We start from the raw sequence: 26,141 nt of genomic DNA, 5'->3' as shown, positions 1-26,141 counted from the left end.
ACTCTATGCGTGTGTGCAGATGAAATTCCCCTAAAAAACTGTGGAAAAACCCTTGAGGAAGTAGCTAGTTTTGGAGACAGATCTCACTGGGGAGAACTTTTGTGAGGATAGCTAGCTGTTGAGACAGATTTTTTTAAAGTACTACTTATTAACTATTGATGGTGTCTTAACTTATCTCTGGGTTTAGGAAGGCTGGGGAGATAAACTGTGCTTTTAAATTTTTACACAAGGTGCTGCGAACACAGACACTTCCTTGTTCTCTTAACTTTTTGAAGTGTTTATTTAAAAATAAATTGGGGTGAGAATAAAAATTTAGTTCAGTGGAAGGAGGATACATCTGAGTATATCCAAACTATAGTTTAAAAACAAATTTACAGTGGCAATGTTAAAATTCTTAGTAAAACAAAATTTCCTAGGTCTCTGGTTAAGGTTATCAACAGTGCTAAGGTCTCATGACTGCAGTAAAGGACTTGAAGGAACTAGTTACCAATCAACAGGGTCTTCAGAGGACAGCTGCTATAAAGATGCTCACTTCCCTGAGGGGATATGGCAGTGTGCAGTATTCAAGTTCAAAATCTGCACTTATTTTATGGCTAAGACTCTTACCATTAACACAGTATCTGCAGCTAATTGGTGTGTCACAGATACAAAAAGAAAAGTCAAGCACAAGACAAAACTAATCCCAGTAGTGGAGGGTTTGCTCCAAACATACATTATTGAAAACACGTGGGCTTCCTTCTTCAGTTTTAATGTGTGCAGAATTACTGGGATGGTGGAATTATGAGGCATTCAGTTGCAAGCTACAAAAGCCCAACTTGGATGAAGGCAATGATGACTTATTACAAAGACCTTATAGTGACACCTCAGAGAAAGTAAGAAGGGTACACTGGAAGGCCACCCTGGCAGAAATGAAGTTAGCCTGAGTATGACAGTTGCTACTTTGCCCTGCCTGTCTTAGTTCACTACAGTACAGGTTTTACCCCAAGGCAAGTTACAGAAGAAAGAGTGTATTTGCCTTATAGTTCCAGAAGAATAAGAGTCTATGATGGTGGAGTGGAGGCACAAGGGCAGGAGTAGGAAGCTGTGGGCTCCTATCTTGAACCGCAAGGAGGAAGCAGAGTACAAACTAGAAATGGCATGAGTCTTTTTAAAATTGATTATTTTATTTATTTACATTTCAAATGTTATCCTTCATCTCCATTTCCTCCACAAACCCCCTATCCCATCCTCCCTCCCCCCCTTCCTTAGTGCCTTAACATTCCCCTACACTGGGGCACCAAGCCTTCACAGGACCAAGGGCCTCCAGACAAGGCCATCCTCTGCTACATATGCAGCGGGAGCCATGGATCCCTCCATGTGTACTCTTTGGTTGGTGGTTTAGTCCCTGGGAGCTCTTGGGGGAGGGGGGTCTGGTTGATTGATATTGTTGTTCTTTCTATGGGGTTGCAAACCCCTTCAGCTCCTTCTACCCCCAGCGCCATGTTTTCTCCAACAAGCCCACACCTCCTAAACTTCTGAAAACAACATTATCAGTTAGGGAGCAAGTGTTCAAATGCCTATGGGGACATCATATTCAAGCCACCATAAGCCATTTACGGGACAGTTTTGAGTGAGCACCATATTCTCTTTTCTCCATACCTACATGCACTTTGACACACAGTGTTCTCTCGGAACTCGTTAACAAATACAATTCTAACTCTATCTGACAAAATGAAACAGTGCCCACCTCCTGGGGATTTCCAATGTAGCATCCCAGCGGAGACTGAAGGATGTGGTGCTTCCGCATTGGATGGAAGGTGGTACAGCAATGATGAGTGAGCATGAGCACGTGCTGTTCACTGGATCAGTGGCACACTGTATGTCTGTCATTTCTGTTTCAGTAAGAAGTTATGACTCAATGTATTTATACATTCACAGTCAGCAAAGACGATGAGGCCATATGGGCCCAGGCTGCCATCCTGGGTGACTGGAGTCCAAGTGCCTTTACTTCTTGATGAGTCAGCAGACTTCATTCACTGCCTCACTAAAAATACTGTGTAAGTCACGTTTAGTCTTTGTGTATGATGTGCACATGTATTGTAAATGAACAGTGTGTTTCAATGTGTTTTCCCTGCCCGAAGATACCTATTTATGCAAATATTTCAATCTCCAAAATATTTGAAATTTGGAACACTTAGGGTCTCGGCATTTCAGACGAGGGACTAAGCACCTTGTTACTCAGTACCATGGAAAATGGCATGATGTCAAAGCATCATCTTGAGCACACACATTAAGCACAGGGAGCAAAGTGCTACTTGGGTACAGGCTTGCATTTCTACTCCTGTTCAGCCAGTAACACACCGAGAACCTGGCATGACTGTGGGCTAGTCTAGGCTCTGTGAAATCACCAGCCCATAAAACCCCCAGGTCTGGAGGAACAGGCTAAATCCAACAATTAATAAAACATTGTGTGCGTGCTTGTTGGTAGAGGTCAGAGATCAAACTTGGGTTTTATTCCTCAGGAGGTTGACACATGGTCAGTTTGGCAGGCTAGTGAACCCTGGTGATCCACCTCCTGGAATTCCGACCTTGCACCACCAGGCCAGACTTTGGGTTTACGTAGATTCCGAGGACAGAATCTATATTTTCATGCTTGCACAGCAAGGGCTGACTATATAGAATGAGTTTTCCCTTGCTCCTTAGCCCCAAGAAAAGTTTAGAAACAATCACTCTCTCTATAGCTCCTGACTCTGATGAGAGTGGTTAGTACAAACAGACCTCCATTAAGAACCTAAGGAAAATTCAGCAAACCATGGCCCTGGTCTGTCATCTAATTAAAGCAGCGGGACAAGATACACTAAGAATGAAGACCTGTCTCACAATCTTAGGAGCTAAGCCTATCCACTTTTGCAAAAGTATTCTCTGAACCCTAAAGAAAGAACCCAGGCAGGATAAGTATTCACTGCCATTATGGAGTCACTAGATACACAGGTCATGACCACACCACTGAAATCACTTTGCCGTCCATCGTAGGATAAAATGAAAAATGAAAAGACAAGGGGAAAGAAAAACATTAACTTTAAATTCCTCATTGGGGTTTTCTACTTTGAGTTCTCCTCCTTTGTTCATTTCCGAAGTCTTATAATTATAGTTTTCCACTTGAAAATTTTCAAGGCTATGAATTGATTGCCACAAAAGCTCAGCCGACCCCCCATCTGTGAGCTTACACTCTAAAGATTCGGTAACTGGTTTACAGTTCCGTTTTGGTTTCACAGTTACTAAGCTGGGTGCTTTATGATCTCCAAGGAGCTGGAATAATTGCTATTAATTCGGGATGCGGTGAGAAAATGTGGTGCTTTTTCCTATATTTTCCTTTGGGAAGCACGCTGTTATTTTTTCTTTGTGCCCTGGGATGTGATTGAATGCTTTAGCTGCCGTTTTAAAGGCTGTGAATTCTATGTGCAGACACACACACACTTCAATATACAGACTTAGTGATCCACCTCTTCAGTTATCTAAAAAACTGAAATTGGTGTATAGCGTTTTCTTCTGCCTTTTCTTTTGTCCAGACTTTCAGTATTTATGTCGTTCCTAATGTTTTTAATGTCACTCTTTTGGAATATAAAGGATTTAACTAGCACGCCTTCACTGTAGTATGTTCCTTGTGTAAATACTCAAAATATATTGCCTCTCTCTACAATTTTGATTAATATGAATCGGGTTGCCTTGCTAACATTTCATGTTTTCCATGCTTACATCTGTGCATGTGTGTACATGTTCCTTTGTGTGCTTGCACATGGGCGCTAGAGGTCAACATGGGGCAGTCCCACACTCCACCCCCACTTCACCCAGGTTCAGTGAGACAGTCTCTCACTGAACCTGGGGCTCTCTGGGATTCAGTTAGATTGGCTGGCCAGACAGCCTCCTCTGTCTGGTTCCTCAGGGCTGGTATTTATAGGTGCACACCAGCATGCCCAGATTTTTACAAAGGTACAGGGATCAAGCTCAGGTTTGCATGCTTGCTGGCAAGCACGTTACCAGCTGGGCCATCTCCCTAGCATTCTATGTCAAAGTTGTAACCTTTCTCTATCAACTTTCTTGAACAGCCTTTAAATACATTTTGTTTCTGAATCCCACCGAAGTTTTCCTTGATTAACCAAGGGTCTATCCTCCTCCAGTCACCGTCTGATTATTTTCCTTGGCCTTTCTTTATCCCTCTCCCCACCCTCTTCTTCCCATTGTGCTTTGTGTTATAGTATCTGTAGTTCTTCTTACAGAGATTGTTTCTCTGTTAACTTTGCATTTTAAACTATAACCCAGTGCCTGGCTGTTGTTCAACACGATTCCTGAGACTTGAAAAAATATCCACTCACCCCAGATAGGGAACCAACAGACCAAAGTAAGGATACTGTAAAGGTCCAGTTTAGTGACAGTGAGCTTTTTTGGGATTGCTTACAGGAGCAGAAACAACACAGAGACATTACTAGTTACTCTAGCATGAGTGACAGACCTTGAAACCCAGGGCATACTGTGCAACCTGCAAACATCTCTACAAGTTTGAGAGTAGTTTTCCAAGTAATTCAGTTGGCTTGAGTGCCTTCGAGGCTTGAGTTTCTTCTTGGTACCTTGGATAGTCTGAGACTGTCTCCTAGTAGTTCTTACTGCTTGGAGAGGAGGAGCCTAGTGAATCTATCTGGTCAGTTTCAGAGACTTCTGAAGTCTGTGAGTCATTTATGTCCTGAGCTTCACAAGCTTCCCTGTAGGAGAGAACGCTTTACCTCCACGTGGAACATCATATGGATTAAGTAGCTTCCCTGAAGGATAGAATGTTTCACCCCCTTTGTACATACATCCTATGTCTTAACAAGTTTCCCATCAACATAGAGGGTTTACTGTCAAGGAAACTGCCATCCAATACTGGCCCAGTCCACATACCCACTATAAATTTATGCAAAATTAATAAAGTATGTAATGATATGGAAACTACATATTCTATTTCATTTTATTAGTGTTTAAGGGGCCAAAACAAAACCCACATTTGTACACATAGGAATCCCATAAAAACACAATATTAGAAGTCATAATATACAAAGAACCTATAAGATTTAAAAAAGAAAACAAAAAGCCCAGACACAGCAAAGATCCTCCAGAGATGTGGTTAGTTCCCTGTTGGCCACCTACTGCTGGGCATGGGGCCTAGCCCTCCCCTTAAAGAGTAGTTTGTTTTCCTGCTGAGACTCCCTGTAGAATACTAATTGTGGTTATCAATTGGAGTTAGCTTCTGGGTTAGGGATGGGGGGTGGGGGGGGCTATGTTCAGTTCCTTTAGTCTTAAGACCCCATCTGGTGCTCCTCCTTGCAGGCCCTGTGCATGCTGCCACAGCCTCTGTGAGTTCATATGTGCATTGATTCTGCTGTGTTTAGAAGGCCTTGTTTCCCCAGTGTCCTCCATCCCTCTGGCTCTTACATGCTTTCAGCCACCTCTTCCACAGGGTTTTCTAAGCCTGGAGGAAAGAGATTTGATGGAAACATCCAGTTTAGGGCTGAGGGTTTCCAGGTCTCTTACCCTCTGCATAATGTCTGTTGAGAATCTCTATTTACACCTATCTGCTGCAGAAGGAAGTCTTGCTGATGATGCCGGGGAAAAACACTGGTCTATGAGTATAGCACCATGTCATTAGGAGTCATTTTATTGTTATCTTCCTTTAGTAGAACAGTCATATTTGGTTTTTCCCTGGGTCCCCAGCCTTATAAACACTAGACTGTTCAGGTAAGTTGCCCATCAGTTTTGTAAAGCATTTATATTATATGTCTTTAGTTTTTCAGATTATAATTACATAATTTTCCCCTTTTCCTCCCCACAAGCCCTCCCTTACACCCCTCATTACTCTCTTTCAAATTCATGACCTTTCTTTTCCTTCTCTCTCTCTCTCTCTCTCTCTCTCTCTCTCTCTCTCTCTCTCTCTCTCTCTGTGTGTGTGTGTGTGTGTGTAAGTTCGGACTGGGCTCCACTCCACAACTCTACATTTTGATTGATTGTAGTTTTATTTTATAATAGTCTTCATCTGTTGCAAACAGAAGTTTCTTTGACGATGGGTAAAGACTATCCTTATCATTGGGTAATTGGACAAATATTTAGAATACTTAGAATGTAGTTACAAAGTATATAGGTTTAATAAAGTGGCAGTTGTAGGCTCTCCTCCAAGACCCATGACTTCATTATCCCTGAGTTGTTGCCTAGGTTTCTAGTACCAGACATGATTTCCCTTTTGTTTAACAGGTCTTAGGTTCAATTAGAGAGCTGTTGGTTACCACCAAGGTATGTGTGCCACTATTACACCCTTGGGGTTATTGTTTCATTATGGTTGTTGTGGATCATAGGCATCAATGTTGGGTAGGACAGTTGTTTGCTTGCATGGCACCTTCTAGTTCCATAAAAGCTAGTCTTCAGAGAAGAGACTTTCATGTTAGTTCCAGCTGAGAGGCCTCTGAGTCCAGTGTCTGAAATGCATGGTGTCATCAGCAATAGGACATGTTTTTAAAGAAACTAGAATGACTGGAACTATGGAAAGTTAAATTATCATATATATTCATGCTGATACAGGGAGACAGACTTATGAGATTAGTCTGCAGTAGTGGGAGATTAGATTGTTATTTGATACCCTAAGTGCCATCTTGACATTATTTCCCTAATTTGTACAATAGAGAACATTTATTTTATATAAAAAATTCAGTTATATAGATGTTTTTATTTTAAGCTGCAGATTAATTATTAATTGTCTGTCTTAGGAAGGGTGTATTTACTTCTAGAGCCTATGGGGCCAATGAGAACCGAGATGATGTTCTCAGAATCCATTCTTAGTGTACAGATTGTCCCCAGACTCGTCCTGTACTTTCTGTTTCTAAAAGAAAGCTAAAGACATTAAGTCTTAAGTAGCTAAGGGAAACTTCTCAAAAATACCAACAAATAGAAAAATTAGTAAAGACACAGTAGCAAAATAACAAAGAGGTTCACATAATCCTAGGTAACATCAACTGAAAAAATAGTTTCAACTAGAGACATCAGGTTCTCATAGGATGTATACAGTCAAGATGTGGCCAACTATGGCACATATCCTATTCTGCTGGACCAAGAGAGTAGATGAGCCACTACTGAGCCTGCTGGGCAATTAAGAGTAAAGGCCAGGTCCAGACAGAGTGTTGGTATCTTAAACCCAGAATGTCCTGTTCAACTGGACTCATTTTTTTTCCAAACTGTGGCTGACAACCTGCAACTTTTCCCATCCTATCTGCACAGGACTCTCTATTTTTAACACAAGGACAGGGCTCTGCTTTCCTCTCTAACAAACTGCACCAGAACCTGCAGTGAAGAGCCTTTTCTCTGCCTCCAAGTCAGTGACAATCTGCCAGTTACCTTCCGCAGCCTTCTCCGATTGTTGACAAAAATAACACGGGTGCAGCCTTTATGTAACCTTTACAATTACAGCTCTAAAGAAAAATACATATTGGTAATTATAAGGAAATGACCAGTTTTCTAAGTGTTTACGGGTAAGGGAGAACAGGACAATCCAGTTTTGCTGCCTTTGTGTGAACCTTTCTGCCAGAATCTGAGTGAGAAAGTTCTTCGGGGACCATGGAAGGGGAGGAGAGTCAAATGGCTCAATTTCCAAGAGCAGGCCAAGGTGATGGCTCTGTGGGGAATTCCTTAGACTGTTTTCAGATCTTCTAGAACTTTAGTGAAGGGCAGAGAAGGCAGTGTCCCCTGCCAGGAGCCCTAGGAAAGGTTCCACCTGGCAGAAGCAATCACTGCTTGCTAATATTTTTCTCTTCTTATCTACACAAGAATATAAATAGGAATTCAATTTGTTTTGCAAAGTCTTATTTAAAAACAACAACAACAAAACCTCTACAATTGCAGCTCAAGTTTAGCAATTTTATAATTAGCAGGATCATGTCATCCATCTCTGAGTGAGAAAGGGTAGCAGCATAGCTGATTCAGTCTCACTCACTGGAGGAGCAAGGTCCACCAGTAACCTTGCTGAACCAAGAGGGAGAGATGGAGAAAAACATTCCAAAAGTTATGCCAACACAAAACCATCTTGACCATAAAGAATTAAACAAAATACAACAAAGTGGAAAAGTCAGCATTTCTAGAATAAATATTTTACTTTAACTCAAATTCAGTTAGCAAGTTAACAACCCATCGCTCTGCAATGAAAACCGTCTTTACTAACTGAAGAAGAGGACACACACAGTCTGAGGGTGATGCGACTTGGCTTTATTGAATACAACACCACCCGATATTTATAGTCATGAAACAATCTAGACATCACCGCTTACGTGTTCTTTAAAGCATTCCTCTCGTGCACTCAATCCAGTAATCCACTTATATTAACATGATAAGTCATTCACAACTTGTCAGCCAATATCCATGATAGTACATTTCATAAAACTATATGTAAGAAGAAAGAAGTATAAGGAAATATAAAAAGGATTCAGAAAAATATTTCCATATCTAGTCATGATCTTCCTGGTTCTCTGTAAAAGAAATCAGGAGCAATTGTAAGCATTCTTAGTTCCGTACGTGCTTACTTTCTTTAATAACACATTTAATTTTCACCACAGAAAAGCTATTTTATTCTTTTATCATATTGTTGTCATGAGTTAACATACTTTGCTTACATTTAAAATCAAACACACAACCTAAATTTAGAGACATAAATTACCTGCAAGGAGTGTGGCCAGCACCCCTAATTGACACCTGTAATAATATTCTCAAAACACAGTTGTCAAACTGTGGGAACATAGTAACAGAAGGGGACATGATTTGCATAAATGCTTTCTCTGATCTTCTATAAGCTAGCTCTGTAACCCACTTACAGAATTTAAGAATTACATTTTTCTGGATTGGAACAGGTAGAGTCTGTTGCCACCATGCCACGTTTATTCTCTTTTATCTTCTGATGAAAGCTTGGTTCCTCACAATGCATTATTCTTACTTTTTTGGACAACTCAGATATTAAAATACGAAGCTTCCAATCTCATTTCATCATTTTGGAACACTTTAAAAGCAGGGTGTCAGTACTGGCAACTTCTATATTAAAAACTTGAAAACCAAATAAAGCCAAGAATATCTTAATGATATGCTTTTTTTTTTTTTTTAATTCCTAGAACAGCACCGCTGACAGGTTTGATAAGTGCAACTTAGGAAACACTATGAATAAATATAATTTCTCATCCAATATTTATAAAACATTCACAAGCTGGGTGTTGTGGCACAGGCCTGTGAATCCAGCACTTAGGAGGCAGAAACAAGACAATATCATCATCGGCTTAAGGCCTGCCTGAGCTTGCTTCAAAACAAAACAATACCTACACCTACACACACACACACACACACACACACACACACACACACACACACACATACACACACAATTAAAATACTCACCTGTCATAAAAGATTCTGGAAATAGCAGCAATGTTGGGGTTTTAGTCTTTTATTTTTTTTTTTTTTAAGAAAACATTTCTCTATACTAAATAGGCTGTCTCCTCATAATTTTTTTTTCTTCTGGATAACATGAACATAAACTTCTGAATGCCATTTATCATATTATAAAGAAGGAGCGCCTGAGTTGGTAATATGTTAGAAACCCCTTTTGAGCAACGGAAATTATACTTCTTACCCGAGCAATTTAAAACAGCCAGGACAATGCATAGAAATAGAGGGGGCAGCAGGGACAAGAGCGGGAGAAAACATATTTGATTGTTTAATGCTAGCACATAGCCGCTATAAATCTTAATACCGTCGGCACGTTTCTACCGGGTGTGAATATACTAGCAGAAGTTGGAGAATTGTTATGAAGAAAACACTTTGTTCTGAAAGTTACTGTTTACCAGAGCAGAAGGCACTGGTGGCTGTTGATCCCAAGTAACAAGAAACAAAGGGTATCTGCACAGATCAACACATGGGTAATACCTACCTTGTCGTCAATAGTTGATCATCTTGCGAAGGGCATCGTAGCACTTCCATTTGTCTGGGATATAAAAGGGCTCAAAGATGTGAGGAAACGGGGTGTCATATCCACATACTCTAGATATTGGGGCCTCTAGGTTCAAGAAGCATTCTTCCTACAGGGAACAGTCAAAATAGGTGACTTTAACATGTTTTCATTCACAGAAAAAAAAAAACATTTCCACTTAAAATAATTCAAATATTTAAGACCCAATTCCATCTATGAATACCAAAATGCCTGGGTTTACTTATATTTAAAAGCAGGTATATATGAGTAGCATGTTGGTGTGATCCCAACTTTCCTTGAAAGACCTTTGAATATATGCACGTGCCTCTGTGGCCACCTTTATCTATTACCGGCACCAATGAAGGGTCATAGCAACCCTACTTCTGCAAGTAGAAATGCCAAGCAAGAGGACACAGCCAATGCTCACAGCGCTTAGCACTACAGCTTGAATTTAGTGACGATGTATGCTTTCTGCTTTCTTATTTCCTGTATCTTTGTTTAAATTTATAAAACGAATGTGTTGCTTTCCGAAGTTCACGCCAGGGATTCTGTCGTGTGTCAGCCGTGTATCAGAAATTGGACTGTGGTCACTACTATCATAAGCAGGCTTCTGAAGATGCTGCTGGCTCGTGGCTACTCACATCCCAAGTCCACTGCCTGTGTGGTCTGTGCTGACCTGAGACGAGGTTACCTCTTTCCACTGTCATTTCTCAACTGCACACACAGATGACAGATGGAACTTCTGCCCTGAGCGCCTATGGATGACCTAAGCATGGCCCAAGGCAGTAGCCAGATTCTTTGTCTCCCCAGGAGATCCTCCATAGGGGAGGCATCTAATTAAAAAACATGAAATCTAAATTTTGGTAAAACAAACAATGCACAAACATTTTAGGGAAAACTGGTTTTTTAAAAATTAAATTTGAATAAAATGTTAAACTGATAGAAGACATAACAAAACAACTTTGAAGAAAATAGCATTGATTTTTTTTTTTTTTTTAAATACTGGCTATTATCTGAAATAAAACCCTTGGGTTTACATTCAACTATTTCCATACTGTCTTGCTTCCCAAAGACTAGTTGAAGTCTAAATATTCTTACATGTCATAATCTTTCTAAATTATCATTTGAATGAATATTTTATATGAAGAGATTATGATACAGTATTCAATCTGTATCCATAGGGCAAACTATTTTCATCAGTACAAGTATAACAGAAAAGCCATGCCAATCAGATAAGTAAACTTCAGAGAGGGCCAAATGGACAAATATAGCCCTCTCCTTTCCTTGGTCTGATTAACCACAATGACTTACAGAATCAAACACCAAACCAGTGTTACACTTCCTATCAATAGAAATCTCCATGAAAACTTCACCATACAAGCGTACAGAGTCATGTACTCGCTCTACCTCTAACAACCAAACTGAATGACAGACAGGGTGGAGCATCTTCCACCGTCTTCAAAGCACAGGAAATTTCAAAGAGGTTTAAATTACCAATCTGGGATAAACTCAGTCGTATGTTAGAGGACTCGGCTGCCTTCCAATCTTCCTTGAATACCACTTTCTTTGTAAGTAAATTAACTGTGGACATAAGCCATGTACAGAAAATGGAAGACAAACTATCTCACTAAATGACTTTGATTTTACCCTTGTAACCACTGACTTGGAAAGCCAATCTACCTCATTATCCTCAGTCTCTCTATTGTAGACAACAGCCAACTCCATCACTGACAAACAGCTCTGCTCGTAACTCAAGGATGTGAGCTTTGCATGTTTGCACCAGCAGAGAAAAGAAACATCTACCACCCAGACACACTAGAAACAGCATCACCCTCCAAGGCTGGGAACAGCAAAAAGGGCAGAGGTTTCAGTTTAAATGTCTTAAAGTTTATTTCAGGCTTTAAGAGACAACAATGATTCCGTCGTCAAGTGACAATGAAAAAATAAAAAGATTAAAAAGATTAAAAGAATCAAGTTTTGTCTGAGTAAAAGCTCTCATTTTAGGTTACAGAAATTGATGGTTTTGTGCAAAGCCAAGACTGAAAATTAAATAGGATAGAATTAAATGATTATGTGCACAAAAGTGTCTTCTACAAATCAGAGGTGAGAGTTCAAGGACGGTGAATAGAAGACCATGGATGGAGCTCTCAGTGTAATTAGCATGCGCCCCAGAGAGGTGATCCAGTTTGAAATTCTTACCTTCTGCTAAATCAAACACATTAAACAAGAACCCTTAGTTATTTCTTCCACGAATATCAAGTGGAACATATTGTAAAGCGATTGGAAATCAGACGTCTGGACCAGGCAGCTGTGCTCAAAGGACCGGTTTATATGCAAATTACACATTCTCTTTGAGCTCCACCCAAATAGCACAGCCTTGCTCAACATCAGGTTTTTCATAAGGAAGTCATATACATGTATCAACAGATAAAGACAGACAGACGGACATATGCATACTTACACTCATATACACACTTTGGAAAAGAAATGCCTGAATCTCATTTTCAGATGCACATACTAATATATGAAATTAATCCTTCAAAGCATCTCCCTCCACTATAACTGCATGACAGATGCCACCATGTGTGCTGAACTGTCAGGACAATCGAAATTAATTATATTTATCTGTTCTGTTGGCTGCTTAAGTACAATCATATGTTTTGCTTTATTTTACTTATTTTGATTTTTGGTTTGTTTGAGACAGGGTCTCACTGGGCAGCCTTGCACTCACTATATAGACCAGGCTAACCTTGAACTCTTGGCAATTCTACTATTTCACTACCACCCCCAGCCCCCCAAGTGCTGAAATTACAGGTATGAGACACATACCCAGCTTAAGCAAATACATATTTAAAAATTATATTTGCTGACATTTAGTTCAGGAAGAGCAAGTGCATAGAATGAGGAATTAAATAATGGCTTAGCCCACAGAGCTATATAGAAGATTATATGTATTGCCACGGGCAGCATCTAGCCTGTGTCTTTCTCCACAGAGAGAGCAGGATGCTTGGATTGGTTGCAACCAGCTCCAATGTGATCCAGCATGATCATGACATCACCAGGTTCAATTAACAGTCTATGCCTGAGCCAAGATAGGCTTTCCTCCAGCCATTTTTGGTCCAGCAAGAAGGGCGAATATGAACCCCAATGTCCATACAGCGACAGCTAAATAGTGACTGCTCGCGGTGAGTCACAGTCCCTCCAGAAAGCCCTTGTGAAACTCCAAAATGGCATATGCATTTGCTTCTGAACATACGTTTGCAACTGTGAGGTTTCCCCCTAAAATATGTTAATAATAACAGCGACAGTACTCCCATAGTACCAGGCTCTGTACTCAGTGTTTTACCTCATTTTTTATTTCATTTTATGAGTGAAGAGATGGAGACTGTGGAAACTGTCTGAGGTCAAAAACTTTGCTCACAGACAAGGAAGATCCAAGCATCGCTGCTAAACCTGTGGACTCAGTCTCTTCCTCAAACTCAGATTTATTACTTTTAAGTTTTTATTAAAAGTTTATGGTGTGGTGCGGAGGAGAAGAAGAAAGAAAGGGAGGGAGGGGTGTCCTCGTGCTACTGAATGCACCTAAAGTTCTGAGAACAACTTTTGGGAGTGAGTTTTCTCCACCCACCATGGTTCGAGTTGGTGAACTCAAGCCTTCTGGTTTGTACGGCAGCTGCCTTCACCCTCTGAGCCACCCCAGCAGCGCTATTCTGTATTAATACTGAGAACGGCAATAGTAAGAGAAAAATGAATTAGGAATGTTTATTTAAAAGATGAACTGGAAGGCATGGAGATGAAATAAAAGAGCACTGAGCAGTACAGGGGGTTGAGAGCAGGCTTGGAAGCCTCTTCCACATCATAAGAAGTGTGGAGGCCGTGTAACACATGAAGGTAACACACGAGGCCAGAAACAGATGTCACAGGACCAGGACAAGAGATCTGTGCAAGCATAATTTGAGTTGTTTATATGGTAGCCATCTGGACTGCTCTGTGACAGCCAGCAGGGGAGGCAAGCAGTATAGAATAATTCCAAATCACTAAAGCCACGGATGCAGGCAAAACACATCTTCATTTGCCTGCTTTTTCTAATATAAAATTCACTTCAATTTCCTTGTTATGCTTTTGGAAAACGAAAGTCATGAGACCAGAAAAGACAGAGATTCTTCAATTTTTTTACATAGGGACAAGAAAAATAATTATAAATGCATGGAATCAGACCCTTTACAGTTTAAGATAAATGGAATATTATGAGATTTTAGCTGTCCTGCATCTATGTCTCTGTTTCACTAGATGTAACTTCAATTGCTTGAGTGTGTCCCTTAAAGGTCACATGTTGAGAACTTCCTTAGTTCCTAGGTCAGTGGTGCTTGCACATGGAGGTTGGGGAAGGGGACTAGGGCTAGATGAGGTCATGAGGATGACCCCATGTCACAGCCCGTGACAGCAGCAGTGGCTTTAGAAAAAAGAGAGATCTAATGTAGCTTCTAGAAACAAGAGCCACTCTATTGATTCTCTATAAATTAACCAGTTTCGGGTATTTTGTGACAGAAATAGAAAATAGTCAAGAGAGTAAAATATACTGGCATTAGTATATGTTTTATGTGTATCTATACATATACATATATACATACATACATATATATATATATATATATATGTGTGTGTGTGTGTGTGTGTGTGTGTGTGTGTGTGTGTATGTATATGTATAAAAGCATGTTAGAACTTTCATGGAATCCGTCAAGACCTTACAATGTGTAACATCATTTTATCCCATTAAAAAATTAAGCTCATCAGCCATAATCCCCCTGCCTCAGTATGACAGGAGTATATCACTGAAAAAATTAGTTCACAGTTCCAGAACACTGCGGCTCCAGCAATCCCCACCGAATCTTTATATTGTTTTTATGGTAAGGTTGCATAATCTCATTGGCGCAGCATTCAACCTGGAATTGTATCTGAAGAGAGTCTTTACTCTAGTATGACTCAATTTCTCCAAGTCTCCGTATGCAACAACAAAACTGAAATCACTATTTCACATAATTGTCATTTTCTGCCATTCTGTAGCTTTTGTCTAGTTACCTCTTTAAATGCAGAGTAACATATGATACTGGTTTTCATGCCTGACATGTCAGAATGCTTAAAAATCACAGGGTTTTTCTTTTTTCTCTTGAGATTTTCCAAGTTAAAGGAGTCCCTTATCTATAGCAAAGCAGGTATTGGAAACAGCAGGCCAACTCACTGAAGAAAGACTCAGCTACGCAAACTGTCAAACCTGAGTTATGGCATCTGTAATAGCACACAGCCCAGCAGCTCCTTACAAAGCCTTAAAACACATAGGAAATCACCCCAAATACATTAGCCGCTCTGTCAGGGGATGAAGGAGGCTCTGCAGAACCACTGAGCAGGCTGCACTCAGTCCATAAGGCAAGTCAGAGTCCGGGGTTGCCCCCTGGTGGGGAGCACAGGTCCTGGGCTAGGTCCTGGAGCTAGTGACAAATGAACATACAGGGAGACAGGTAAATCAAGACCTTAAGAAATGGTTAAAATATCTAACGTATCAAAAGAATGTCTTTTCCACATGGTGAGCCATGGGAAACTGACGTGTCAACAACACACAGAAGATTATGAGCAGAGTCCCTTGGGTTAGAGAATGCCCAAGCTGCATGCCTGGAAAACTGCTCAAGAAGACCATACAATAGCATTTGGTCCCTCTTTAAATTAAACATTTGTTTTTTGTGTGTTTTTTATTTTATTTTTTACTTCAAGGACATTCCTGGCTCATATTTCTTTCTAAGAGGAATTCTGGAATAATGTGTTATCAGTTCTTCTAGTGACAGAAATTTGGATGCAGCCCATTGTGCAAGGCTCCACGCCACCATGAGCTAAAAAGCTGTGAGGTCAAGTTCAAAGTCCGAGGAGAAAACCATAAGTCTTTCCTATGCTTTTTAATACCTGGTATGCTGGTATTATGCCAAACAATTAATTATTTACTAATCTTTCTGGGCACTCAATGGTATTTGAGGAAAGCAGAAATAATAGGAACACCTTGTAAGTCAAATAGACAAGTGTCTATTATAGGATCTAATCAGGCTTTTGTGTTCTAACAGATTAGAGAAAAATCCACAACCTAATTCCAAGATGAAAGACAGATTTCATTCTAATTGGCTTTGCTAATGTATTGATAGCTCTTCGATGGTCCCATGCCACTGTAATGATTTGGACTATAGACCGTTATCTTACAGTCTACAGTTATAAGGAGCAGTGAATACGGCAAACAGACCACAGATTTATCATCCGTTTCTAGGAGAGTATATTCTTTAACAGCATGACGTGATTTGTTAGTGCACTGGCATTTATACTTATATCCTAATATAATTTAGTCATCATTAATTTACTGATAAGCAAAACAACAGATTTCCTTCTATATAGAGATAGTTATCCAGACGTCATAGCTGGAAGCATATGAGTTAAATACTGTAAATATAAGAAAGACTAAACTAGTTTTTCAAGATGACATGGAGCGGATAGCTTGAAAGTCCATGAACCTTCTATTAATCCCACTTATGTAAGGTTAGACATCACCCTGCTTCCAAATATTATCACAGAATATTTGTTTTAAATCTGCCATGAAAACTTGCCCACAGTCAAAACACGCGTTTCTGCAAAGGAGAAAGAGTGACTCGGATATCTTGAATCACACTTTGTCAGCACATGAGTCATGGAGACCTGCAGAGGGTCATGTGCCAGCAACTGCACTAAACTAAACCGCACTAAATAAATACAACTTCACCAATGTATGCAGTTATGTTCACTTAAGCTAGTAATAAATGCTACGTATCACGCTTTTAAAACAGAGCTTAAACTACATGTATATTATTACGTGCCAGTTTTCCATGGGATTAGACATGTAAGCCATTCTTCAGTAGTCAGGGTTCCCACCCAAAGCCCCAAGTCAACAGGTTTCCCTCCAAACCTACATGTACACTTCATTGTCCCAATACTATGTACATGGGATGCAGACTACTACCACCAGTATAACTAAGCAACGCAGTATATGAATGATATAATTTTACCCAGATTTCTCCATTTCTTTATCTTTGATGCAAATCCCTGGCAAATTGATAGGAAAAATTTTAACATTTCTTTGAGCTACTTAAAGAATGAACTGAATCTCAAATTAGTGGTGATTTTTTTTTATTTATTTAAATTCTGAGTATATATATTTACTTAAATTCCAACTCTATTTTTAAAATAGAGTTATTTTCTGAAGTTAGAAACAAACACCATTTCTGATATCCTTGGGTTTCCCTGGATATAGCCAAGCTACCTAACACCCAGTTGGAGATGACATTAAACAGGCAAAGAAATGCTTCATGGTGCAGAGTCATAACATGTCACAATAGTAACATCTTAATATAAACAACTCAACGACTCTTGATGCATTGCCTGTAGAAACTGAAGTAGCACAAATTTTTAAACCAAAATTTAGTATTAAATCAATGCTTCATACTCAGTCGAAAATTGTTACATAAATTAGAGATTAGATTCCTGCGCTCTTACGCTGGTTTTCTAAATTTTGCTACTTTATAAAAACAGCTGAAAAAATGGGTAACTCATTCTTTCATTTATAATATAGCTAAAAGTATATTTTTAAAAAACATGGCATTATACTGTGATGGTCTAGGGACCCATAGATTTTAAAATATTAGTTGATTTTAATTTTCATGAATTCTAAATGAAATCAGAAACATAAAATCTAGCACCACATCAATACCACTTTGGTTTCCCAGGTAAAACCTGCAAAGATTTTGTCCTACTTCAGATTTGTCCCTGTAGTCATGAACTATGACCCGACGACCCGTGAAGGTCACCATTTTCAATAAATGGTAGAGTAAGAAAAAAATGACTTAAAATTAATTTCCTTGTTAAATCTTCCTGCAGCACACTTTACTGATGACAACCGGCCTCTGAAGGTGCTTTTGGGATTCAGAGTTTTGCAGTCCGAGACTGAGACTCCTGAGAGATAAAGCATGTATAATTTGACATGTAGAACGCACTGGGACGCAATGCTTTTGTTAAAATATGTTAAATGCAGGAAAGTGGGGGAAGGCAAGGATCTCAAATTTCCACAGACGCCAAAGCTTCTCAAATTTTACAGTTCAAATTCTTCCTATAGAAAAGAGCATGGACCGAGGCAGCGGCGCATGGGAAGACGAAATTTCCTTAGGAAAATTCGATAATGATAAACATGAGCCGGCAACAGCTCGGGGTCTGCTCGGGTCCGCTCCGGAGCAAACAGCTTGTTCTCGATAAGGTAGGATTTCCGGTGTGCTTGTCACCGACAAATTAAAATTCTCCTGAAAAGTGACTTCGGGTGATGGTGAAAAACGCCTGTGTTTCTACATGTTTTTCCATAAAATTCTTGGGGTTGCAGTCTACCACCACCAGATGTTCAGAAGTCAGACGTCAGGGATCATCTGAGCTAAGGTGACCTTTGTCTCCTGACAGGGAGATGCACTGTTTCGGCTTTGAGCTGCTGAATTAATGAGCGGTCTGCACTCTCCGACTTTTGCAACCTGCTCTTAAGTTTCAAACCTAACCATAAACTGAAACTAAAAGGAGCAGACGGAGTCCTCTTGAACTGTCCCTGTCTTTCTAATAAAAAACAAAAACAAGAAACTGGGTTTTTTTTTTTTTAAAGGTGGCTACAATATTTGTTATTTCAAAAATTAGTCTTGAAAAACTATCAAGCTTTATAAAAATATTTTTCTTCTCTTTAAACATGTTAAATTTATGTGTTGTTGTTTATGTTTAAAAAGAATGTTAAAACAGCTTGCTACACACACACACACACACACACACACACTCCCCAGGCAAAGGGGAGAGTGATAGCTTCACTATATATACATGTTGCCAACACACAATGTCAATGTTTCATGAAATGAAACACTTTTCTAAAAAAGTTAATTCTGGGTGCCATAGCAACATAACTTTTCAAGTTTGGTTTTAGTGACTGCATTAGGCTGAGTTGTTCTTCAATAGTTTGACTCTGGCCACTAGATAGATGATTTCAATTTTAACCATAAAGTCCAGCAGAAATAAAGGTTACATGTTGTCATCAATCATTTGGCAGATATCTGGTCAGAAATGTGATGCAGTTGTCTTATAAAGCTTAGTAGTCACTGAATAAATTGAGTCTGTGTTAGGGACGTGTGACAGAAGCTGCAAAGGGGCAAGTGAAGACTCATCGTTCACATGCATATGACTTCGGCATCAAGATATGTGTAGCCTGGTCATAAAAACAGCCGCTCATAAAAATCTAGCCGTTGCAGTAACTGCTAGTATCTAATTCAAATAAAACGCAGAATCCAAAGTACATTTTTTCTCTACTGATGTAGAGAGAAAATTTTTCTGCCCTTAAAACTGGTTATTTCTTACAAAAGCGTGTTTCACGTTGAATGTCTATGAATTCACAAACACGCAAACAGTTTCCTGTTAGTGTTTTAAAAGTCCGGGATGGCTCAAATCCTTGGCTTTTTCTGTACTCCTGTAATTCAGAAAATAGGTGCTGAAAAGACAATTTCGGCTCTGCACGAAGCCATAGCACAGCTGAATTGCGTGCTCAGTGCAGATAAACTTCCAATGAAGAGGATGAAACCACAGATCTAACAGAGGGGTGGCTGGTGGCTGACATCTGGCTCTTAATATTTTTAGAGTTAAGTGTAGAAAGGTCTGACAAAAGCACCCTTAGCAAGGCGCTTGAGGTGAGCCACACAAACGGCAGTGCTATGAAAGGTAATGTTCATGTGTTTCATTTAGATGGATCAGAACATTTATTTACTACCGTTTTATTCTTTTAAATCCTACTTGCTAGGGACTGATTTTCATAAATTAAATCAGGACCTCCAATGAAGAATCTGTGGCAAAGGCATAAAGTACTGAGCCCCCCTACCCACCCCTGAGACCGCAGGGGTTCACATACCAGTCATTATGTCATGGCCAATGATGTACCTAAGCATAAATGGCCTCAAACAATCTTGTATATACTCAACACATACAAGGAACAGCCAGAAAACCAACATGGAGACATTTAGAGGCGGGAAAAGTGAAGCTGTCCATTTGCCTAAAGAGTTCCAGGAAGGACTATGTACAGACAGAGAAGTTGCTAAGAACTGCCCCAGCCTAAACAGTAACTAAACGGATACTCCGATTTGATAACACATTAGCACTAACCATCTATGTGGTCGCCTTGATTCTTTTAACATCTCTGTGGTGGTGACAAGTGAAACAGTGAGTCAGGGAGAGGCAGGGTGAAGAGCCAAGCTCACACAGGTACACATACATTGCCGTCCATCTGAACCAGTGGGGTTCACCCAATGCAGGTGCAACCTGAAAGACCAGAGTCTCTAGCATTCAAAGACTCCTGCTTGGGTCCACAGAGATTCTGTCGTTACTGTTACTACTGCACCTGTGAACAGGAGACATTTGTTTCTTTCAACGCCAATTGAGATTTTTGTTCTTTTTAACTCTCACAAGCAGCAGAAGAACTGGAGTCTGTAGAGAGGAAGAGGGCTCAGACACTGGGGGCTGGACAGCCTTCTTTAATCAGAATCAAAGCAAGTGGGTTTGCAGGCTTGAAGATTTTTTTTTTTTTTTTGAAGATGCTCTCTGAGGAGATGTGTATGGTGTGCATGAGAGGAATTTGTTTCTAGTTAACTCTGAGCAGCTTTAGTGCAAAGTACGTGACTGTGAGATCGCCCCTGAGTTCCAGAGTTCCAGCTCGCGGCCGTCCACGGGAGTCTGATGGATTCTATAGTGAGTTTCAAATCACAAAAGCACTTCAAAAGAAAAGGAAACAAGCCCCCTTTTATTATTTATATATTTATTTATTTATGAGATATCCTAGATGAATTCATCTAAGTTTTTAGAAAAACTATTACAAATTTTTGAGAGGCTAGCAAAATACTTTAAATACGCATAGTTTGCAAGTCTTAGTCTGGCTTTGCCTTAAATTGGGGAATAAAATTTAATCTCCTCACAGTAAATATTTTATAGTTGTTCTCCACACTTAACTGATTTTTTTTTTTTTTTAGGACTCTACCACTAGAGAATAAAATCTCTAAAGTATTTAAATAAATGGTTTTTGAGAAATAAATGAAATCTTTTTTTTTAAACAATCAAAACAACAGGCAACAGAGCAAGCCACTGAAATCACAATCGCAAGTTCAGTGTAAACTTAAGCGCACCACAGGGTCCCTGTCTCAGAGCATATATACACCAGCCTCAGTCCATGCTTATTTGAACAGCCCCCGCAGCTGACACTGGGTGCTTTCTAGGGAGTCGTGGGCTCCCATTAGCAGTGGAAAGCAAGCTGAACGCGTACGTTAAGTTCCATCAAGTGGACGCTGCCGTACAGATGGAGCTGCACGGAGCAAACAAATCCTAGCTGTCCGAGGCAGACATTCCAGTCACCCCTGGAAAAGTTTCACTTTTAAAAGCTCGTGTGTCTGTCTCTCTGTTCCCCCACCCCCACCCTCGTCCTCTCTCTCTCTCTCTCTCTCTCTCTCTCTCTCTCTCTCCCTCTCTCTCTCTCCGAACATACTTATCTATGTGCACACACACACATACCTAAGCACATATATGTGCACTGTGTGCATATACGAATCAAGAGTTTCCAATGAATTCCAATCTCATCATTTTCAATTCTCAGTCTCCAAAAGGAGCATGCTTACATTTGACATAACAAATCACTAACCCACAAGGTTTTCCCTAGGTTTCCTCCAAGGCTAATTATGTAGCAAATCTAATTAAGTTCATATGATTCATCTCAGCAGCAGGTACTTCAGTTACTTCAGCACTGCCAAAAGGGGTCTGGAGTGTGTGTTCTCCCTCCAAAATAATCACGCTGAGCGCCAAACTGATAACCGTTAAACACAGCTGCGGAGCAAATGTGGGGTCTCGGTGCTGTAAATGCAGTGTTCACACATCAATCTGCCCACCAAGCCATGGCTGGTGCAGGACTACCGACTATGTACATCTAAGTACTGCTGCAGGATACCTGTCGCTTGTTTCACTAGTGGCCTTGTATAGACAGGAAGGTTCCCTGCTCTTAAGAAACACACACTGAAAGTCTGAAAACCTCAAACCCCCAAAGCTGAAATGCATCTTGCTAGACTGGTTTGCTTAAGTTCAACGGCCCATATGAATCAGAGCATAGAGTATTCTGTGCATTTGAGAGTACATTCGCAGAACAGCCAACATGGAATATAGTTAACCTCATTCTTGAAAATCACAGAAAGTCATTAACACAGACTAATTGCTTTTAATTGCTGTTCTTAAGAATACTAACCAAAGCCATGACAAATCAGCACTGCAGAAATTAAACTCTATTTCAGTAATGCGAATAATTTCTGTGGAAGGAAATCCTTTGCAGAGGGGTGCTCCAAGCTCAGTGGGTTGCGGGTTGTTTAAGGACAGGATCGAATTCCCTCCAGAGATTGTGAGATCACCATGGCAACTACCCTTCACCAAGATACGCAAAAGAACCAGTGTTCTGGAAACATGCTTGTCCTTCTGCAGTGGTAACAATATGACCTAGTTTTAGAGATGAAATCTACCTGGTATTGTGCACAGCAAACAACATGTTCACTGGTCGAATACCCACCATAGAATATAGCTTTGTTAATGAATGCAAAAATACTGAGATTAGCCCTTGTGCTACTGTGTCTAAACAAAGCAAAATTTGTGACTTAAGTTATTCAGGATGTTCCAGCTGGAGTAGCTAAGCATGTAGGCCCAGGCTGAAGAAAAATGGCCATGAGAGAGCAAAGGGCTTATCAGGACTAAATAAAGCTGGCCGGAGGAAACACCATATGTTCCCCACAGCTCTTGGAGCTTCTCAAAAGGGGCACACACTTCAATACTTATGTGAACTATATGTCGTCGTTTCAAGCCATCTCATTCTTGATGTGTGGGGTAATACAGACTTGTGAGTTAAGTATCCTGGTTTAGCTTGTGTTTGTTTTTGTCTTCACTGGCTTGGCTATCAGTTGCTAATCATCTAAGTGCTGGCTCTGTTTAAGTGTGCAAAACCAACAGTGCAGAATATCATACACTGTTTCACAACCTTTGGATTAGTGATACTCAGCTTAAGGAGAACTGCTTCACCTTGAGACATTAAAGAGCTTAGTTATTGCAAACACACACAGAGACACACGACAGACAGACAGACACATTTCATTCCTTAGTAATGCCTAAACACTCTCCTTCATGCAATGGATGCTACACTGTTGCAACAGCAATCCTGCCCCGGAATAAGCTTCCTAGTTCCCTCAAGCCAAGAACAGATAGATGTACACATACCTTTAAAATAAAGAGAAAAAGAAGAAAGGAGGGGAGGGGAGGGGAGGGGAGGGGAGGGGAGGGGAGGGGAGGGGAGGGGAGGGGAGGGGAGGGGAGGGGAGGGGAGGGGAGGGGAGGGGAGGGGAGGGGAGGGGAAAGGGAGCAAATCATTGCTCGCTTTCTTTCTTTCTTTTTTTTTTTTTTTTTTTTTTTTTGGTTTTTTGAGACAGGGTTTCTCTGCGTAACCCTGGCTGTCCTGGAACTCACTTTGTAGACCAGGCTGGCCTCGAACTCAGAAATCCACCTGCCTCTGCCTCCCAAGTGCTGGGATTAAAGGCGTGCGCCACCACTGCCAGGCTAAATCATTGCTTTCTTAAAAGCCCTTTTCATCTAAATTTGTCTCCTGCTTTCCTCTCTCTTGCTATAGTCATATGGTGCACCTTCCAAATTCAGCATAATTTCTCCAAGAAGCCATCTAATAACTTGATACTGATTTTTTTTAAAGAATATGTCCATTTTCCTCAGTTATTATTACTCAAATACAACAAGGCCGCACTGTAATACCCCACTGTGGCCCTCCCTGTATGCACAGGAAACACATTTAAGAAGCACAAAAAGGAAGAAAATTCCAACGGAGGGGTGCAGAAGGAAGAGGGGGACAAGCAGATGGCCACCAGATCAGCCCCAACCGGAAGATAGCTACAAGTGGTTTTCATATCTTACACATCTATCTCTTACATAATCCATTCGTGTGGCTATGGAGCTGTACACTGTTGTCAGAGCTCCTGCATGAGGAATCTAAAGGTATCATCAGAGATGAATCATGACCCTGCTGATACTTCAAACTGCAACAAAGATGACAAGAGGAAGTGAGAGGGCACAATGGAAATGAGCAGATCTCGAGCATTTGTAATTTAGGGGCAACTGATCCATTTGGTTAGAACTATGAGAATGAAACCCCAAAATGACTACTTGAGAGAGTTGAGGAAACAAAAGTGAGGCTCATACAATTAAAAATACTACCCTATGATCTGGGGCTAAGTGGAATCTTTTCTTGGCTAGCATTTGAATATCCATTCTCTGCCAGTAATCTATTATATTTACTGTCCTAGCCAGGATCCTAATGACAATGTTACTCTCCCATTGACTCACACCACTGCTCTCCTTACGTGACATTCTCTCCCTTCGTGCTGAGTTTCTAATGATTATCTATGGTAAAGAAAACGACTCAAAACCAAGTAACCTAGCAACACACACAGAGATCGGATGTTTAATGCTGCCAGCTGCTCTCATGGAAGAAGTAAGGTTCCACATGCATACACACTGACATTCAAGTGCTTTACTGAGCCTTAAGGGACGAAATCCATTCTCTCTCACCAATACCCTCAGCGTCTTCAGCTGCCAAGGCTGGCTACAATGTAGCAAATTGTGAACTGAGCTCCTCAGAATTTTGCTACCTAAAAAATTCAAGGGAATTATGAAGCAATCCAAACAGGAAGGCAAGCTTGAAGCAGAACATTTTCTATGTGCCCAATTACACAAAATTCAGAAGGGCATGCTTGTTTTCTTCAGCATTTAAAAATTCTGATTTATGAAAATTCTGATGTTTGAAAATTATATTATTTGGTCTTTGGCTATGCACTGATTTCTGAGACCATTTAAGTAATTTACAAGTAGGTTTTCAATTCATGTTGTGAAAAAAAAAGCTTGTTTGTGCAGAAGACTGACACCCATCACAGCATCCTTGACGATACAGCTAACACTGTACTGGGATGCAGGAAACAACTACGTAAATAACAGAATAGCTCTCCCTCACCCTTTCAGTCCTTTCTACTGTGGGCTCACTAAGACCAACAGGATGGTAAAGGTATTCACAGTGTGGGAATGGAAAGAGTAAATGCCATAGCATTACCTCACACACATTAGTGCTGGGTCTCATCAGCAGAAGGCACACCAGTACCCGAGGTCTGGCAGCCAGCAGGCATCCAGCAATAAATAAAGCCTTGCCAGAGAACTCTGAATTCTCACTTATCTTCACATGGCTCGGGCTGGGCGAAACAACAGAGACTTAAGAGTCTTTAGCCTATCCATACGGGTAAGGAAAGCCAGCAGGAGTAAAACAGAAAGCACTCCAGCCCTGAATTCCTGGCAAAACCTTATATTCAGATTTTCAAGGTTTCAACATTAGAGTGATGGGGGAAGGGAGGGGAGGAGGAGGGAAGGAAACATGAATGACAACAGAGAAAAGTCTATAAGGTACCCAGATCACAATGCAAATAAAAACTAGTGTACTGGGAGAATAATCTTAGTACCATAACTAAACAAGAGGGGAAAGGCACACCCATGGGGAAACTGCACGGGAACTACAGAGAGATGGTGGAGAAAGCGCAGTCTCTTTTTATGAGAAAAACCCATAAAGTTTAACAAAATCTTCCACAGTGAGAGGAAGGAAAATATAACGTCTGGGGGCTAAAGTAGGATCCCTCCTCTTGTGGGTCGGTGAGAATCTTTGGGAAGGTGTAAGATGTATATTTAGTAAAAAGTAGGCACAGAATATACTAGAAGCAAAAATTTATAAACCACAAATCTGACAAAGTTCTTACATTACAAAACTCTCAGTACCTAGCTGTAAAACAAAAAACAAAACAAACAAAAAATACATAAAAACAATTAGAAGGTGGTGTTAGGTACAGACCTTTCTCCAAAGAGAAAATATAGATAGATGTCCAACAGTCATGTGAAAGGTGCTCCATACAGTGAGACATGTGTGGATGTGTATCTGCTTGTTTATGTGTGTGTG

General features: G+C 40.3%; 1 protein-coding gene across 3 annotated transcripts in view; it reads right to left on the bottom strand.

Annotated features, from left to right (window-relative positions):
- Bckdhb (branched chain keto acid dehydrogenase E1 subunit beta) overlaps window positions 1-26,141 on the bottom strand; it is a 205,975-nt gene that overhangs the window by 7,831 nt on the left and 172,003 nt on the right. For 2 of the 3 annotated variants that reach the window (XM_076918036.1, XM_034524993.2), the window contains 2 exons: window positions 9,962-10,109; window positions 8,236-8,516 (listed from right to left, as the gene is read on the bottom strand). In XM_076918036.1, coding sequence (XP_076774151.1) covers window positions 9,969-10,109 — 141 coding nt within the window. In that variant the 3' untranslated portion in view covers window positions 8,236-8,516; window positions 9,962-9,968. Of the gene's footprint in view, window positions 1-8,235; window positions 8,517-9,961; window positions 10,110-26,141 lie in introns of those variants that run through there. The other variant, XM_076918034.1, reaches the window with a different exon arrangement.

The sequence above is a fragment of the Arvicanthis niloticus genome, chromosome 21 (genome assembly GCF_011762505.2).
Source record: "Arvicanthis niloticus isolate mArvNil1 chromosome 21, mArvNil1.pat.X, whole genome shotgun sequence".
Classification (NCBI taxonomy): domain Eukaryota; kingdom Metazoa; phylum Chordata; class Mammalia; order Rodentia; family Muridae; genus Arvicanthis; species Arvicanthis niloticus.
Note: the sequence above shows the minus strand (reverse complement) of the source record. Positions and strands in the feature narration are given on the sequence as shown.